General features: G+C 40.1%; 1 protein-coding gene across 5 annotated transcripts; it reads left to right on the forward strand.

The window, feature by feature from the left end:
- Window positions 1-929: 929 nt before the first annotated feature.
- tango2 (transport and golgi organization 2 homolog) lies at window positions 930-17680 on the forward strand. Of its 5 annotated transcripts, none has more exons than XM_079561586.1 (9): window positions 930-1035; window positions 1393-1511; window positions 5855-5943; window positions 8080-8199; window positions 8329-8446; window positions 14475-14542; window positions 15736-15886; window positions 16740-16847; window positions 17228-17680. In XM_079561586.1, exons 2-9 carry the CDS (start codon window positions 1456-1458, stop codon window positions 17346-17348), a joined length of 831 nt encoding a protein of 276 aa, XP_079417712.1. In that variant the 5' UTR covers window positions 930-1035; window positions 1393-1455; the 3' UTR covers window positions 17349-17680. The 5 variants fall into 5 exon arrangements, with proteins under 5 accessions (XP_079417712.1, XP_079417710.1, XP_079417709.1 ...); XM_079561584.1 differs by having other exon boundaries at window positions 930-993; window positions 15733-15886; XM_079561583.1 differs by having other exon boundaries at window positions 15733-15886; window positions 17228-17679.
- Window positions 17681-17807: the final 127 nt, after the last annotated feature.

The following is a 17807-nucleotide window of genomic DNA, read 5'->3' on the forward strand; positions in this document are numbered from 1 at the left end:
GTGTAATAAAAGAATGGATTTGGATGAGGACTTTCGTCACATCTCCATGGAGACGAGCTGGAGACGTGCCCACTCCCGGTAAAGTTTACAGTCATATCTTAGGAGGGGTGAGCCTCACAAATGGTTGTTTGTACATTTATGAGGTTTTTTGTCAATGATGAAAATATCTGTCATAAAATAAATGCTTGTATTTCAATTTTATTTATTGGGTAAAATTCTACACGGTGTGGCTTTAACTGATGCCTTGGACGCCTTTTTTTTTAAATGTTGTTTTCAATGCCAGATTCGTACTTTGTCCGTGCCTTGGATATTTTTCTGTGCATATCTCTACAAAAATTGTGATTAACATTTAAAAAAAAAGAAAAGAAAACGTGTCCAAGGGCAACTTTATTGTAGTATTTCAAAGTAAAAACAGTGCTGAAAAATATTACTATGCCACAGCAATGAAAGTAGACAGGTATCATACAAAAAAATAGATATAATACAAGGAAGTACTTCAAAGTAATTGCATGAACCTACTGAAAAACGCTGTCCAGCTGAAGAATGACAAACACTTTTATGTGTACTTTTCTCCCAGACTTCATCACTTACTTTGCTTTAATGCGAGCTGCTTTCATAGGACATGTACCGAGTGTGTGCATTAGTTCGCAAACGTTTAGGATTTTGACACCAAGCTCAAAACAATTTAAAGTTTATGGTTTTATTGCGAAATAAAGATGAGCGGAGCGGATGTGTTTGTTTTATCCATTGCCGACGTGACTTTCTATGAAGAAACCCTGATGGACCAATCAGAGTGAGCGCCGACAGACGTGCCCTTGCTTTATGTATCGAGAGAAACCAGTTGGGCGGTGCGTGTCGCTGTGGGGCTGTCAAAGCTCACACAGGCGCGTGGGGGGGAAATGCCGGTGAACAAATCAATGTCACTCTCTGTGGGCACTTCCTTGTCAACAGCGAGAGCAAAAGAGCAGAGTACACCAGCAATACTACACTACGGTACACAGTTCTGAGGATATTTTGGGAACAAGGGACTTAGTGGTAAACTGCGAATATGTTTATCTTGAAATTGGCTTTTTGTTTCGCTCCAATCACACCTAATGCTGAACCCGGCTTTCTGCATGGCTTAGCATTGGCTAGGAGTAGCCCTCTTTCTCACCTTGTGTGCGAGTAAACTTGCAACATGCATTTTTATAAAGATACAGTAAAGTGTAGTTACGTGTTACTGACACTCAACACCTTTGGCCTCACCTTTCATTATTTACTGCACTGATAAGAAATGTACTCTTTCTTTTGATATCACTCAATACGTAACCTAGCCCTTTTTACTTGATGTCTAGTTCCACTGCTAGCTTTTCAGGTTTTAATATTTATTTTGTAATGTTTGCTTTCTTTCAGATATGGGCTCCAATTGAGGACCAATGTGAACATCCTGGAAAACAACCCACTAAGACAACACCCATGTGTATAATCTTCTTCAAGTTCGACCCCAGGCCTGCATCCAAAAACGCCTATAGGTACATGCTGCTTCTTTTCATAGAGGAGTTCACCCATCAGAAACACAGAGCAGTATAATCTTACAGTGTCAGTGTCTGTCCGCACGCAACAGCGACAAAGCAGAAAGGAAAAGTGGGACGAGTGAAGCGTGACTTGGTTTAGTTCTATCTTTAGAGATAATCCTTGTTCCTGAATGAAGACAAGAGATCACATTCACCTGCTTAATAGGGTATTAGGAACTTGTATAATGCCATTGAGTTAGTGAAGTATGTTGGCCTTACAACTGTAAAGGGATTATTGTTAAAGTCCTCATTTCCCTGCTCATATAGATCCTGTTTATGGTTTATAGACAATCCAAATATCAGTCACTTAGCAGTCAACAAGGTTTTTTTTCATGTCTTGTAAAAACCTGTTTGATATTGGTATAGCTGAGAGTGTGCTCCTCATCATTTATGTGTAAGGGTAGGGAACAAGTACTTTACATGAAGTTATAAAGTCTCTTTTACTTAGGAGTGGACTGTGACTTGAGACCAGTTCATTTAGGGCGGGGCAGCCCCTGCAAGTTTGCTTTTCAAGTGCCTTTAGAGAAGGACAAGGACATTATGCATGTGACGGGCAACAACCACAGCCATATATCATTGACCCGCTTGGGACTGATTACAGGCCAAATGGGAGCTTGGGGGCCCCTGATTTGGCCCACAGGCCATCTAATCAGCATGCCGCTCTAATAGAGGAATCACATGCATTTTGTAACAGGTCATACATTAAGTCTATGGCAGGTTTCGCACATTTTAAGATGAGCCATACAGACAATTAAATATAGTCATGATGCCATTTAAACCGCTTTCCATCCAATTGTGATTCATCCCGCGGCCCTATCATTTAGCGCAGTAAATCTTCTACATTAAAACCACTGAAGTAGCCCATATGCCGTCACTGTGGGTTATATAGTGCAGTGTCATGTCTAGCCTGTTACAAATCCCCTACGGTGTGTGAATGAGCTCCTCACCCGACCTCACTCCAGTTTGCCCTTCCCTCTGGGAGCCTGACCCCGACTGAGGAGAGGATCATGACAGAGGTGCGCTGTGAGCTCTCTGACTCAGCCCTGAACCTCCGGAAAGGTGGACCGCACCATGTCCTAATGGCCAGGCTATTTATAGAGCCTGCAAACGGTGAGACGGTTAGTAGTTCAGTTGCAGTGTGTGCAGTTGAGTTAATAGTTGCATTCTTCGAGGGTTCAATGAGCTCAGCTGGGTCATGTCCAGTATTCTTAATCAGAACCCACGTGACTGTAAAAGATGAGATAAGATAACCTTTATTGATCTCACAATGGAGAATTTCACTTGTTACATTCGGCTCTCAGAAACAATCTATTCAAGTTGAATATGCGGTCAATGGCGTTTGCCCAAAGTGTTTCTGATCCTTTTTTTGGTGGCCATCAGGCTCCTTGCTGCGTTTGTGCTGTACCAGCGATTGAGTCTGGAGACTGTGGTATCAACTGCATTGTGAGGTGGCGCAAACCTGAGCAGTAAACCAATCAGCGGAGGGCGGACGTGTGTCTTTGCTGCAGTTTTATAATATTAGCTGTTTTGCACTAATATTCGAACAGGATTATAAAATCAGAAAACTCACTTAACTGTTGATGTGTTTTTGGTCATTAACTGGCAGTTGGAAAAAAACTCTCGCCCCCCACTGCACCATCTGTGGATGAGGGGACTTCCGTGTCCCAAGGGTGATGCTGCTCGTGAACAAAACATGATGGCAAATAAAGGAATCTGACAGCTCGGATCCTTTTCAGTTTCACGCTCAGCCAACATGAGCGTGATATCCCTGTGTATAAAAAATACAGAGGGGTATCATCTGGGACTTGCCAGGGTAGTGTTTTCTTTCACCTCCAAATGTTATAATACATTATAATGCAAGTTTAATAACAGTACACAATTAGAACCTCGATGACAAACGTTTTAGTGGGAAAAGGAGCTGGCGGTTGGGTCTTAAACCTAAACAAAGGTAGCTACTAAACACATAGGTTGAATGTGCCACTTTATTGACCACAGTCTGTGCTCTTCTGGACAGCACTTCAATATGTGGCCCATGATGAATAAAAATAAAAACAGTTGGATTATGGGTGCTGTGAAAGATATCTGAAGTGGTTTGAATAAGAAAGAGTGAATGGTTTGACAGGTTGTTCAACTTCAATTGCATGTGACATTCAGACATCATTTACATTAACATTTGAGATAAGGTTATAAAGTATAAGTAAATGTGTTATTCGTATTTTAGTATGTAACAGTTACTTTGATAGCCCTTTTTTTCACTCATACGTGCTTTCCCATCATGCAGCTGGCTTACTGTCACTGTGATTGTTGCTGCTCAAATGTGTTTTACCCTGAGGATCTTACCGCAGATGCTCTCTCGCGTAGCCCCATCGTTAGCACTAGTGTTTCAGAAGAACCTGCACTGATATCCAATACCAACGCAGGGAAAGGCTCTCATGATTTGACCCCTGTTAGCATTAGGTCATCTTATGTTTGCACTTAACACAGTCCACATGCAGCTCCTGCAAGACTTAATAGAGGCGGGGAGTCTGCAGTGCCACCCAGAGCCACGCGAGCCCTGAGCGAACACAACCAGGTCAATATAGTTCATTAGCTTTTTCCCTGTTTCTACGTTCCCGCGGGTGAATACATGCCCCAGTACAGTTTAAATCCATTTCACAGTGGATTTAACTCACTTGTACAGAGCAAGTGTTACGTAATATAGAGAGCAGAGGGAGGGAGGGAGAAAGATGGAGAGTCGTTCAGCTTACATTTCTCTAAGATTGTGGGAAGATAAACCATTTTTTCGTGTAATGTACGAGTGCAATATTTAGGGTGACACTTTTTTTGTATGCCTAAAACAAAAGCGCATGGTGACTTAAGAATGTGTAAAAAGTTCAATTTTGAGCAAGACTTTTCAAGTTTAGTTCTGTTTTGAATTATGTCACAAAATTAAGACAAGGTTACTTCACACATCTCTTGTTTGGAGCAGGAGTGTAAGAGAAGGCGCATATAGGCCAAACGTAGAACAGGAAACACCACTGTACCATTATTCAGTGCAACGTTGAGTGTCATAAAAGCATTGGTAAGGGCTGGGACAAAAAATTGTTTCTTCTCACAAGACTTTAAATACTTTTATCCTGCACTCCTTTGTGTTCCAGTAACACAGCACTTTGATACTTTTTGTGTTAATGCAACTTAACACTTCAATAAATGTCAAATGGCATTTGGTCTATACACTTTGCACACATGACCGGCCCTTGAGTATCGTGATACGTATCTGATTGTTCCAGCCCTAATAGGCAACATTCAATAATGTACAACATACATACATGTATCCCGGCTTGGGGTTTTGTATGTAGTATGTTATTATAGGCCTTTATGACAGCACCTGTGATGTATCCAACCACGTCCTATTTACGATGACTTCTCATAAATAAAAACATTTCTGACGAAGGCTACTGGCCGAAACATTGCACTGAATAAAGGTACACTTGTGTTGAATTGTGTCAAAAATTAAACTAGGTTTTACTGTTTTTGAATTGAAATGCTAAATTAGTATTGTCAGGGAGTAATACATTTTTGAGGTTTGCCTTTACCTTTTCCAAATAGTGCTAGATCGTTCTTAGTTGTGGGTAAATGGCAGCAGCGGGGAGGCACAGTGAGTCCTTTTCCTGGGAAAATACCTCCAGTAACGTGCGGGCTCTAATGGCCTGGACTGTGGTCGAAGCAGGTCACAGTGTTGGTCATAGCAGGTAATGGCTAAGCACATCACAGACAGGGCTCCCATGGGTGCTGGGAATACATTTGGATATGAAATCGTGTTATGAAAGTAAGTCATTTCACAGTATGCTTAATTATCTGTTCTTCCACTTTTAAGTAACCCTTAAGTGTGTATTTTTGTATACTGTGAAGCAGCGAAGAAACAGCTTCAACTCAAATTACCCACTCAGTGCTGGTCATGATTTGAAAAACTTACTGTGGTAATTTCGGTATGTTCCTCTTTTATGCTGGAACTGTAAATAACAAAAGTGTTGTTGTTTTGCTCTCTTGCTTTTTGCTAAAATTAAATAGCTCTTTGAAAGAAAACCAAATTATTTTACCCACCTTCAATACATTTCTGGCTGGCTTTGAAAAATGTTTCAGAATGTCATACTTTTTTTTTAATAAGCACCAACTTCTGCAATACCGTTGCTATAGTTTTTGCTTTTTATTATTAGTTTGACATTTAAAGCATAGTGCTGCAGTTGAATTATAAAGAAATGACTCCGGGTGAATGTTAATAGTCATCTCTGTCTCCTTTCCTTTTTGTTTGTGTCTTTTAGGCTGATTTTGGCTGCAAACCGAGATGAGTTCTACAATAGGCCGTCCAAGGCTGCAGACTTCTGGGGAACCAACAATGAGGTTCTCAGCGGTAAGTCTCTGAGGCTGATATCGGTAAATGTGTTGAAGACAGCGAGGAGTGAGAGACTGAGCTGGTCAGGCTTTCGAATTGGCATGGAGCGCTCCCTTAAGGCTAAAGTGGGAGTGATATTTGATAGAGCATTGAACACAAGCTTTCACTTGGCTAACAGCGTTCCTTCTATAGCACAAAATCCAGTGCCTGGCCATATCCACAGCCCAGACCAGGATTAATCCGGGCTGACGAGGCACAGGTTTTGGGACCTTGCCCAGGCGGTGGCCAAAGGGCGCTCAGTTAATACTAACATGACGTGAACAAACTGCTGGCCAGAGGAGAGAGTACAGCCCTCACTAAAACAGGCAGGTCATACAGATATTGATATTTCACAACGTCATACCGATGAATTAGCCACTGTTAGCCCAACTTTAGCTGGTGTTTGCATAGCATTAGCATGTAGCTTCCTTCATACATAATCTTTTAACTGCTTTTTCCTTCCAGTGTTTGCCTTGGCACCTCTGAATGATTCCGTAAACCTCACCAAAAGGCGTTTTTTGTCCACATTGTTCTCATATGCGGCTTACAAAAAGTTTCATGGCCGTTCTGTTTTTCCTTCAGTAATGTGTATTCTAGCGAGCACATCTGTGAGAGCCAACCAATGTGGATGCTCGCGTGTACTGGGTAGAGTAGATAAGTGAGAAACCAAGTACTTCAACTGAACGGTACTGAGTAGAAGCGTGCTGTATGGAACCGCAACATATGTGAACATTTCAACAGGATTACTCTCACCAGCGGGAATGAATGACTCCTAGTATGTTTTTTTTTACTAGGAAACTCAATTTTGCACAAAACGTCTCCTTTAAGGCAATTTGTCAACTAAAAACTTCACATCGATATTCAGCGGTTGTTGTTATTTGATGCAGTCTTTTTGGCTCCAAGTTCCGTTCAATGCTAAACGGCTTTCAATAATCAAGTAAAAATCGGTCCCCCTCACCTCACTCCCCCGCTCCTCTCCATCACAGGACATCCCAGTATGCCGTAAACTATATCTAATTGACCGATGTCCAATACACATTATGGCCATGCAAGACGAAATCAATCATCCCTTTTCTCTCGCCAAAGGGGAAAACGGCAGATAGCCTTGTTGTTCATCGCTCTCCTCTCCCCTCCGTAATCGAGGGGTCAGGACTCCAGTAGCGGGTGCTTAATTGATGGCTGCCTTTATGCGATGTGACAGGAATAAATGGCGCGGCCCTATCTGCGAGACCGGGCGGGCGGAGACAGAGCTCTGTAGGAGACATAGCATGACGAGAAGGAAGTAAAGCTATAGCTCCCAGGGGTATGAGGATGGCTTTCTCCTCCATCCGCCCCCTGAGGAATAGGACCATTTGGCTCTCTTGGTCAGTGTCAGTGTAAGTGGGCCTGTCTCTATAGATCAGCAGGAAGCACTCCAGACATGCAGTGAACTCTTTTTAATGCCCAAAAGCTGCAGAATTTATGGCAACCCCTCATTACCACCAGGACATTAGTATAAGGCCCTTTGTGAGGCTCCTGAGTGAGGCCAATCTGGGTATATATGAGCACAAAATTGTATTGGGTGTGACTAAATATTTTCCTTCCGGCGCAACCAGATGGATTCCTCTTGTATTTTCTATTACGTTTATTCAGTTCTATTAAGTTTATTGTTTTAAATGCACGGTTATAGAAGACAGTTTGAAACGGTAAACAAAATTGATATAGTATAGTATTGGTACTGTATTATTGTCGTAATCTTTTTAAAATACTCTGGAAGCTATAAGGATTAATGTTTCACGTTTCATAACTGAAAATAGTGTATATTTGCAGCACACAAGGGAGCAAAGCATCTTAAAGGATTGAATCTACAATGAAAGCAGTACATGGTGCTACCTATTAGCATGACTTGATTTGTAGTGCTAAATTTGAAATTCATGAATGTACCTTCAGTGACAATTGAAATAAAATCTATTCTCATTCCGAAAAACCACAGCAGAGCACCACTTTATCATAACTTCAACAGGTGAAGGGCACATGGTTTGAGGTTTTGTGAAGGACACAAACTTAACAATGTAGGATTTCTAAAACATATATGAATGAAGCAAAACACAACCAGTTATTATCAATTTTAAACAGGCCTTGATCAGGAGTACGGAAAGGAGGGAGGATCATGGCTGGGCATCAACAAGAGGGGCAAACTCGCTGCTATTACAAACTACATGGAGGGCCGCCCAAACCCAGACGCACAAGGACGAGGTGAGGTGAACTTTACTGTCGTACGTTTTATTCAGCTATGGCAAAAATCGGTCTTGCCTACTGTGTGTTTTGTCGGCAACTCTTCAAGATTTCATATTTTCTTTTCATACTTTCACACACTCTCTGCAGGTTTCCTAGTGTCCAACTACCTTACGGATAATAACGGAGACAGCTACTCCTACTTAAAAAAGGTGTCGGCAGAAGGCCACTTGTACAACGGATTCAACCTCCTCACGGCAGAGTTCAAGTGAGTGGGACGGTGTTTTCATGATTATTATGAGTCATTGAGAACCACTTTAACAACTACTAATCTGTAAAATTTCACCTGATAATAGATAAACACAAATGTGACTCAAGAGTGGTTTTATGAGGAGTTTGGTGAATCGGTTAAAACATGTCTCGGGCTTTTTCTCCAGCCTGAATCAATTCTCTATGACAATCAAAGGAAAGGCTATAGCAGGATTTCAATAGGAAATGAAAAATAGATGTGCGATGTGGAAGTTTTCTGCAGATAGAACCTCTGTACCGGATTCCTCTTTTACCTTGAAACTGCAAAGCCAGCAACTTTTAACATCTCAAGACTTTAAAGCGTGTGTAAAGCCTCACAAGTTTGAGGGCTGTGGAAGACATGTTCACTCTTATATTTCCGTTTGAAACCGAGAGAATGAAAATAATGAGGGTTATTTGTCCCGGTCTGAAGCTGAAGTGTTTCTTGAGTGCATTATGTTCTGCAAAATGAAAGCTGTGTCAGTGGGAAGCCTTTACCGTACCGTGGCTGAAGTTGATAGACATTTGTCACAGGAACGGTGTGTAATGTCCATCTCACTGCACTCTCTTGTGTTTCATATCAAGGCTTTTATGGGATTATCACCAAAATAAAAGTCACACATAACTATTAATTCCACCAGTATGAAGAATTAAAGGAAAGACATGTGTGTGCCCTTGATTATGCGGGTTACGAATAAACACATTTTTCCCTTTAGCTTGACGCCTTGTTCACCACCTACAGCTGAGCAACGCACAATTACAAAATACATCCTCGCAAAACCACAGTCATTACAAGTGTATTTGTTTTCTAGTGCGTAGCGTTGACTATAAGCCCAGAGGAAATAAGGAGTTTTGTCTCCTAATCAATGCGCGCATCTGGTGGGTACAGAGCGGCTGCAATTATGGAAGAGCCGTCATTCGTCTGCAGCAAAGGCTTATGATTTATGGTGCACAGAGGCAGATGAGATGAGCGAGTGCTTTATTGGAGCGAGGGGTATGAGATCCGGTCATATTTATCAACCATAAAGCAATTATTAACTTGAGCTTCTAGTTATGTCTAGGACTTAAATAGATTAAAATCCTCAGATCCCAGAGAGAGTTCTTGGACGATCTTCTCAGTGGAAGCTTTTTATGGAAACTAGACCCTATGTCAAAAATCCAGAAATATCCCTTTAAAATCTCTTTCACAAATTCAAAATCTCACAAAACACAAAAGCTTGAATTATTTATATATATCTAGGGCTGGGACGATCCACTTTTGTCAGGATATGATAAGTAGGGGTGGGCCATATAAGCGTAAACACTGACTGTAGAACACAGGGGCAGGTTCTTAAAAAGTAAAATGAAATGAAGGATGTAAATTGCTTGACTAGATCATATTTGCGAGGAAATCGGTATTACGCTAAAAAAAGAATGAAATATCTTTGCATTAATCTTCCCAATAAGGGTATGGCTGGAATTTTGAAGTAATTTGTCCGTTGTCAATTATAGCGTCAAATATATCGTTATCGTGACATTTCCTTTCTATGTCATGATAGAGATTTTAGGCCTTATCGTCCTGCCCTACCGATAAGAATCACGATACCCGGGGCGCGATCCGATATGTATTGCGAATCGATACAGTAAGCAATTATAATAAGTAATATGTTTACCTTAAAATGTGTAAAAAGTAATGCGTCCAAAGTTTATAAAGTATGATATTGACAAGTGCAATAACACAAAATGCAACAATGTGCTGTCACTAGAAAACAAAGAAGTGCAGGATAAAAGGTTCCTCCAAATATAAATGTTGAAAGTATTGCGATACTTCATAAAGTATCGATATTTGGTATTGCAATCTGATCCAATATGTTGTCCCGATATTACCATCAAACCAGTTTTTCTTTGAAAAAATATTTAAATAGAAATAATTTCCCCTTTCTTTTTAAAATCTGGGATAACGCCTTGCAGCAGAAAGTACGAGTTCATTGGATTCAAAGTTCTCAATATTGACCCAAAATGCAATATTTTACTGTAAAGAAGTTTGCAAGAGATTTGACTGCACAAAATCATTTACTTTTAGTGGTTGGAAGCACTTAAAGCATCTTCATCAACAACGATATTTTAACAGCATGCTGAAAGGATGCACACGACTGTATTTGCATTTCAGTTAAATCCACTGGACTCGATGATCCTCTCCACCTTCTTTAATAATTCATGACTTGTTCAGTTGAGTTTTACATGTCACTGATTTGGGCGCTGGCAGCTGCACATTTCCTACACGCTCCATGCTGGGTTTTGGCCTTTGCTGGAAAAAGCTATATATATTTAAATGTTTGATATCAGCCACTCCCAGCAGGACACTCTCTGCGCGCTATATCCTACATATGATCGGTCCTTCTGTAGCTTTGGTGTTTCTGATGCCAATTTAAGATTCTCACTTTAATGTCCAGGCCTGGAGATTATCTATTTTAATAAGAAATCCCTCTGATGTTCCTGCAAAATCAAAGTGAGACAATTAATTTCAATGAGCAAAGGCGAGGCCGCTGTTGAAAGGGTAATTGGTTTAATTGAAAAAAATATATTACAGAATTTTGTAGCGGAAAACACTGGACTAATGGACTAATGTGAACCAATGTGTCAAAAAAGAGCTTATGTTATTTAAAGGTGCACTATGCAACTTTTTATGTTGTTTGACCTTTCAGTGACCCAGCGGCTGTATGAGTGGTTTGCTTAGCGCTGCTATGATGCTTCAGGATCAATTTTATTTCAGGTTCTTGAGGGTTTCTGGTAGGTTTTTGGAATGTTATAATATATGTAACCATGGATACAGAGAACCTAAGACAATTTAACCCAGAGCGTTATACAGGCCATCGAGATGGTAAGTAAAGGCCATCCATCCATTTTCTTCCGGGGCCGGGTCGGTGTGGCAGCAGTCTCAGCAGAGACTTCCCGATCCCCGCACTCCTCCTCCAGCTGTTCTGGGGGACCCCGAGGCGACACCAGGCCAGCTCGGAGACATAGTCCCACCAGCGTGTCCTGGGCCTTCTACAAGGCCTTGTCCCACTAGGACATAAGTAAAGGCGCTATGCTAATCACCCAAGCATTCACTGGGTCACTGAAAGGTCACAGACGTATTAATATCAACTTTTTGAACCATTTTGTATTTGCTTATGGAGCCTATCTGCTGACTTTAACAACTGTAGATCCTGAACATTAGGGATATATCAATTTTCCACAATGAAGCTGTTAGAGTAATGAGCTTTTAAAGACTACTTTTCAGCCCTAACTACTAAGCATAACTAAGCCTAGCTAACTAGCTATGACTGGGACAAGGCAACTTTATTTATTCCCGCATTTCACACACAAGGCAACTCAATGCGCCTTACAAAAGAAGATATGCGAAATTACAGTCAGGGTAAAGTTAAGGCGAAGAACATGCATAAAAACACCAAGACATCGGATATACACACATTACATGAGGTCATGTGTTGGAATTCTTTTCTTGGGTAAGGGAGGGGCGCACAACTGTCGACGAGATCAGAGTTGGGAAGAGTTAATGAGCGCAGACGCAGAAGGATTGGGGCGTGGTTAGGGTTTAGGGACTTGCATAGTCCTTGAAATTCATGTGTTTTTAATGTAGTCGCACAGCCACAGTCCTTATCTGGTTTATCTCCATGACTTGACCTTGAATGGTGAATGTTGATGAGGAGAGGTTCAGCTGCTTCAATATCCTTCCAAGGAGGAAAATACCTATTTCCGTAATTTATACATTTATAGTTAATTAGCTTTTACTTGATCTCAGCAAAAGTTCAGTTCTCCAGAGCAGGTGTTTCCCTCCACAGTTCATCCCTAATAGACATATCATGATACTAAAGGCCTGATATGATGCATGTTGTGCGATACAATATATTCCAATGCACAACGTTTAAATTTATGGTTTTTCATCATAACAAACTGCGATATTTTACCCTGAAAAGTTTAACAAGAAAGCGCAAGTTCACTTTCCAAAATGAATAAATTCAATATAAATAAGTCTGATTCATAAACACATTTTGAAAAGTGCAAATTTTGTCTTGCCTTTTAAAAGTCTGGCTCTTTTTGTTAAACCAATCAGCACCAAATCTGGATTAAACATAACTATCTTTATGTCAAAAACATGTGTGTATATATAGTTTTTCTATAGCTGATTTGAGTATCAAAAGTATTGCGATACACGGATCACAACAAAGAAGTACTGCGATATATTGCAAAACGATATTTTGTCCCAGCCCTAGTAACTGCACTTCTTGAAAGCACTTATTTTTACAAAACTAGTCGGATTTGTTGTGACATTTATTTGCTATTCTGGATCTGGATTGCGTGATCCATTGTTATTTTGCGTCACATTGCTCGCACAAAAGACCAAACACATATAATAAACACAAGGAAAACCGTCAAAAACGCTTGAGTGTGTTCATCTACATTCAGTGGTGAGGGAAAAGCCCATGTGACCATCTCCCTGAAGCGCCCTGAAGAGGCCTGTCTTCATTAAACCCTCTCCCATCCTGAATACCGATGGCCTCTCTGACTGAGATCTGAACAACTCTCTGCCGAGTGCCGAAGACTCTCTCAGGCTACTTCCCCTTCTGGTGGTCCTGTTCCCCGCTGTGCCCTCATCTCAGCCCACATCAGCTCACAGCAGCACCCAATAGGCTCAATATTCACTTTCAAAGGCGGGATTCTGAGACAAGTAACTACCGAAATCCGTATATATCCATGTATATCCAGTAATTGAATTTAATAATAATCTAGACCCAAATTTACTGACAGAAGAAACTGCCAATAAGAATATCCATCCACACATTGGCAGGAGGCGGAGGATGTTCGGGCACCTCGAGGGTTCAGCATTAAGTGAGACCTGGGTGCTTAAAAGTTTAGAGAACCCCTGCTGTAGTCCATCTCAGTAAACCTTTCCCAGAGTTTGTTCATGTAGAAAAATTCAAAAATCCCCTAAGAAAATCTGATGTGAATTATTAACAGCCGGATATGAAAACGCTGTATCAGCCCAGATTATTTATAACTGCCCTGTCAGCATCTTTATTTTGGATGACCTGAGTCAGTGTCCAAGTTATTTGGCTGAGGAAAATGAGAACAAAATTTTCATTGTGTGGTCATATTTGATTAGCATGGGCTTGCATTGGAAATCAGCTCGACATTACTGGGTCTACTCTTAAGCTAAAATGTAAAATGCAGTTACATATGATATGAGGAAACGATATGCAATTTGGTTGTGCAATTGTGTAATGACAAATAAAGCACTTTACTTTGAATGGCAACTCATGTGCTATAATGGATGTTACTACATACTTTTAGAACAAGGGATTACTGAGATTTTTTATTTTTATTTCAATGGCGTCAAGTGGTAATCTCAATAATATTGTTTATCTCAATATTTTCATGCCTCATATCGAACATGCTTGGCGATAACTTCAATTTGGCCACATATTGTGAAGCCCTTCAATTATGATGATGTAATGGTGTTGTTGTACATATATTTGGATATAGTTTATGCATTAGATATAGTACTGTACACCAAGCGGATGAATTTTCTTTCTGTCTTGCCAGTCGCCTGGGAAGCTCTCCAAGCCGTTTTCTTCTTCAACACTTCTCAGATTGACTGATGTTGCTCGTAAGACTGTCATAGAACTGACATCAAAAAATCAATTTCCTGCTTGTTCAAAGGTTTTTTTTCCTAATTTATTACACACTAGCCTAAACTGAAGCCTTCGAAGGCCCCCATGATGTGAGGGATGTTCTTCAGATTGTACAAATTCAAGTTAATGAGGTCTTTATTAGTATTCAGTGGTTAATGGCACTTCATAGTCCATAGCTGTCTGTGTGTGATCATTTTCAAACAAGCAAGCACTCAAAGTATAGTTACAAAAATATAACACACCCTGATCAGTTATGTACTTTTAGTTTAGTAGTTTTATTATCGAAAGCAAAAATGTAACATGTGATTCCTCTTCTGTCTCTGTCCCGTGCAGAGCCAAACAGGACACGGTGTGTTACTATGGAAACAGAGGCACCACTGAGCCCGTCCACCTCAAACCAGGTCTGTGTTTGATACTGTTGCTGTAGAAACTGTTTGACCTCGTGGTTCTGTCACTCGATCTTTGACCCGAATGCAACAGACACATTATTTTTAATGCTCACAAGAGGATTAGCACGCTGACTTTTACACATATACAATGCTCTTTTGTGTTCTTCTACATCCAGTCGTTCTTCAGTCGCTTGCCCACACACTTTGACCTCTGTTTCACCGTTCTCTGAGGTCGTAAGGTCATTGACGATCCTCTCTACTTAGTGCTGCACAATCTGAGTAAAGTATGTACTGATAATGATGGTGAATGTTGCGACGATTAGTTTGGTGACACTTTTGACCCCTGTATTTATGAGCAAAAACTCTTTCAAGATAAAACAAAAAATGCTGCTCTTAAATTGTATATGATATAAATGAAAAACAGTATAACCTTGTTACAGGTCTGTTTTTGAAAGCTGACCATCAAAAACTCTTATCAGTTGTGATGATAAGAGTTGGCCTAGGAGCGTTGCAGGTCTCAGCTTCGTGAATTTGACCACTGCATCTTTCTCCCAACTATACGGTCATGTTGAATAAAGTCTGCACAAAAGATAAAACAACAACATACAGAGTAAAGACTTAAAGTAGGCAAGGCATATTTAAACTGTGCATTTCTAACTCGAGGTCACTCAGTGTGCCAAGGGAAAGTAGGGACATTGATACTATTAACTATTAACTTTTTGTTAATTAACACACTTTTATCTTCCCATAGACAAAAACAGCAAAAACGGTCACTTTATTTTAATGTCCTTGTGAATCAACAACAAATAAAAAGCCAAAAACTGTTAATATATAATAATAATAATAGTAATAGTATTTGAAGGATTCCTCAAGGCAAAATGTTTATATATTTATATTTTAAATAAACCATTGTGTATGATAAAAAATGATTAGCTAGTTCATGTCAGGCAGCCTTGCTAAATAAAATCCAGAGCAGATGTAACATTTATGTGTGATCAGATGTTTAAAAAGAGCCTTATGCAACGCCCTGGAGCAAATTCCAATCAGCAAAATCCCATTATAGTGAACGGGGCTTAAGTTCCATTGGACCCGGAAGTAGAGTGATGACATCATCACTTAACAAGAGGATATTTATGTATTACAACAAGTGTACACTGCTGGTTTTCTTTTTGATTGATTTTCTTGTGTTGACTTTTGTGCAGCAGGAATTTATGGCTTAAGCAACTCACTGTTGGACACGCCGTGGAATAAGCTGCTTCAGGGAAAGCGCCATTTCACCAACGTGGTCAGTGACCAGTCCTTGTCTTGTGACGGTCTGGTGCAAGAGCTGCTCAACGTCCTCAACAATGAAGAACTGTAAGTAGCGCTCAAGAAACGCTGCACAATATATCCCCTAATTATTGTTATCACAATATTAAACAACACAATGCCCATATAACAAGAATCAACGGAGACACTAGACTTTATTTTCATGTGGCACTTACAGAAACATTGACCTTAAACCAGGTCAAAACATCTGCCTTTTCTGCCTGTCGTCCACCTCAGTATTAATATAGGCTCTAGAATTTTATAATGCCACGTGGATGCAGAAGTCCGTACTTTAAATAGCACAGAAAAGGGTACTTTGTATTTTACGCTAAATTGAGAGTCTGGCTGAGCACATTTTTAAGAAAACGCCATGTAAAATTAGTTTTTTAGAATTTAATAGCACGTCAAGTGGGGAAATTAAAACCACCCAGTGCCCATTGAAGCATAGAGAACTCTATTAAAAAATTGGACCCTGTGTGAGCTGTTCAAATGCCAAAGTAATGCTTCACCCGACAGTTGTTACCTGCACTGCAGACAATATACACTGTATATCCTTAAATGTATTAAGAAAAATGTTGTCTTGTGAATTTTTGTCCATTCAGCAGCTTAACAATTTGTCTGAAAACAGTCTGAAAAGTCAGGGCTAATTTCACAATTACCTTTTATTATGTGAATAATTTCAGAAAGCAAAATACATTTAAAAAATGTAAGGTGATTCAGACCAGTGATTCTCAGTTGATGTAATAATGATAATAATGCATTGTCTTATTTAAGTCACATTACAGACGCAATAGAAATCACATTGTTCCTTCTCGCAACAGTCACAATACTGAACTTGACTTGATAGGATCCCTGCAGCGAGTTACCTTAAATCACACCCATTGATAATGTTTTCTTTAAGCAGAAACGCACCAGATCCCGTCCAGGAGCTTCAGGGCGATGGCTACAGTTCAGCCATGATAAACGCCCTCTCCGCTGTGTGCGTCCGCTCCCCTCATTACGGCACAAGGTCAGTGGCTTTGACCTCACAGTATTCAGCTTTTTTCTCTCTCGTGTTGGACAGAGTGACTGGTGTTTGTAGCCTCTGGACTGATGGAGAACAGAATGCCCCTGAACAGATAAATCCCCCATAGAATCGATTGTTCACAGTGAGCAAATGGAAAGGGGACACCTGCACTGTGACGCCACACTGCATTAGTGAAAACAGACACCAGGCCTGTGACTAAAGGCTCAGGAAATCACTTACTTCAACTCCCGCAGCTTACCTCACCAACATTCTGTTTATTTACTAGCTGCTTTTAATTACTTTATTCATGCATTAACGCGTAAAATTGCAATTGTAAATGCTTTGTTAACAGGTTATTACTTTTATCTTATTTTTTCATTCAGGACCAATACAATCATTTTAATAGATGGAGAAGGAAACGTCAGCTTCACAGAACGAACCATGCTCAACTGTGACACCACAAATTGGAGCACTAACTCTTTCCAGTTCAAGCTACATTCATGAAGACGCGATTAGTGAGGAACTCTGCCCCGTGCCTTTACCAAACCACAGCTTCATCTGTCGACCTCTACAGGAGCCCACGGAACATCACCTCTTACAGCACTTTTACTGCTCTTTATATCCATAGACGTTTTATTATATATTATCTTTTGAACGTCTATGGGTGTATCTAGCAACCTCAGCATCAATGACGTGATTTTCTTTTTTTAATTTAAGTTACTATACATACTACTGCAGAAGATTTGTGCTAATTTAAAAACATTGCCAAAGAACCGCATTTTGTGAAGTGACATAGTGTACCTTTTAATCAGTGTCTGACAGGTTTCATGTTTGCATTACTTGCTAAACAATATTGCTACTTGAAAAAAAACAAAGCAGTTTATTTGTAATCACAAGCCTCTCTGATATCAAAGCTTTTTTTTTTGTTGCTTTTTTTTTTTTAAAGCAATGCATCATTGTAAT

This window comes from Gobius niger, assembly GCF_951799975.1.
Source record: "Gobius niger genome assembly, chromosome: 1".
Taxonomy (NCBI): Eukaryota; Metazoa; Chordata; class Actinopteri; order Gobiiformes; family Gobiidae; genus Gobius; species Gobius niger.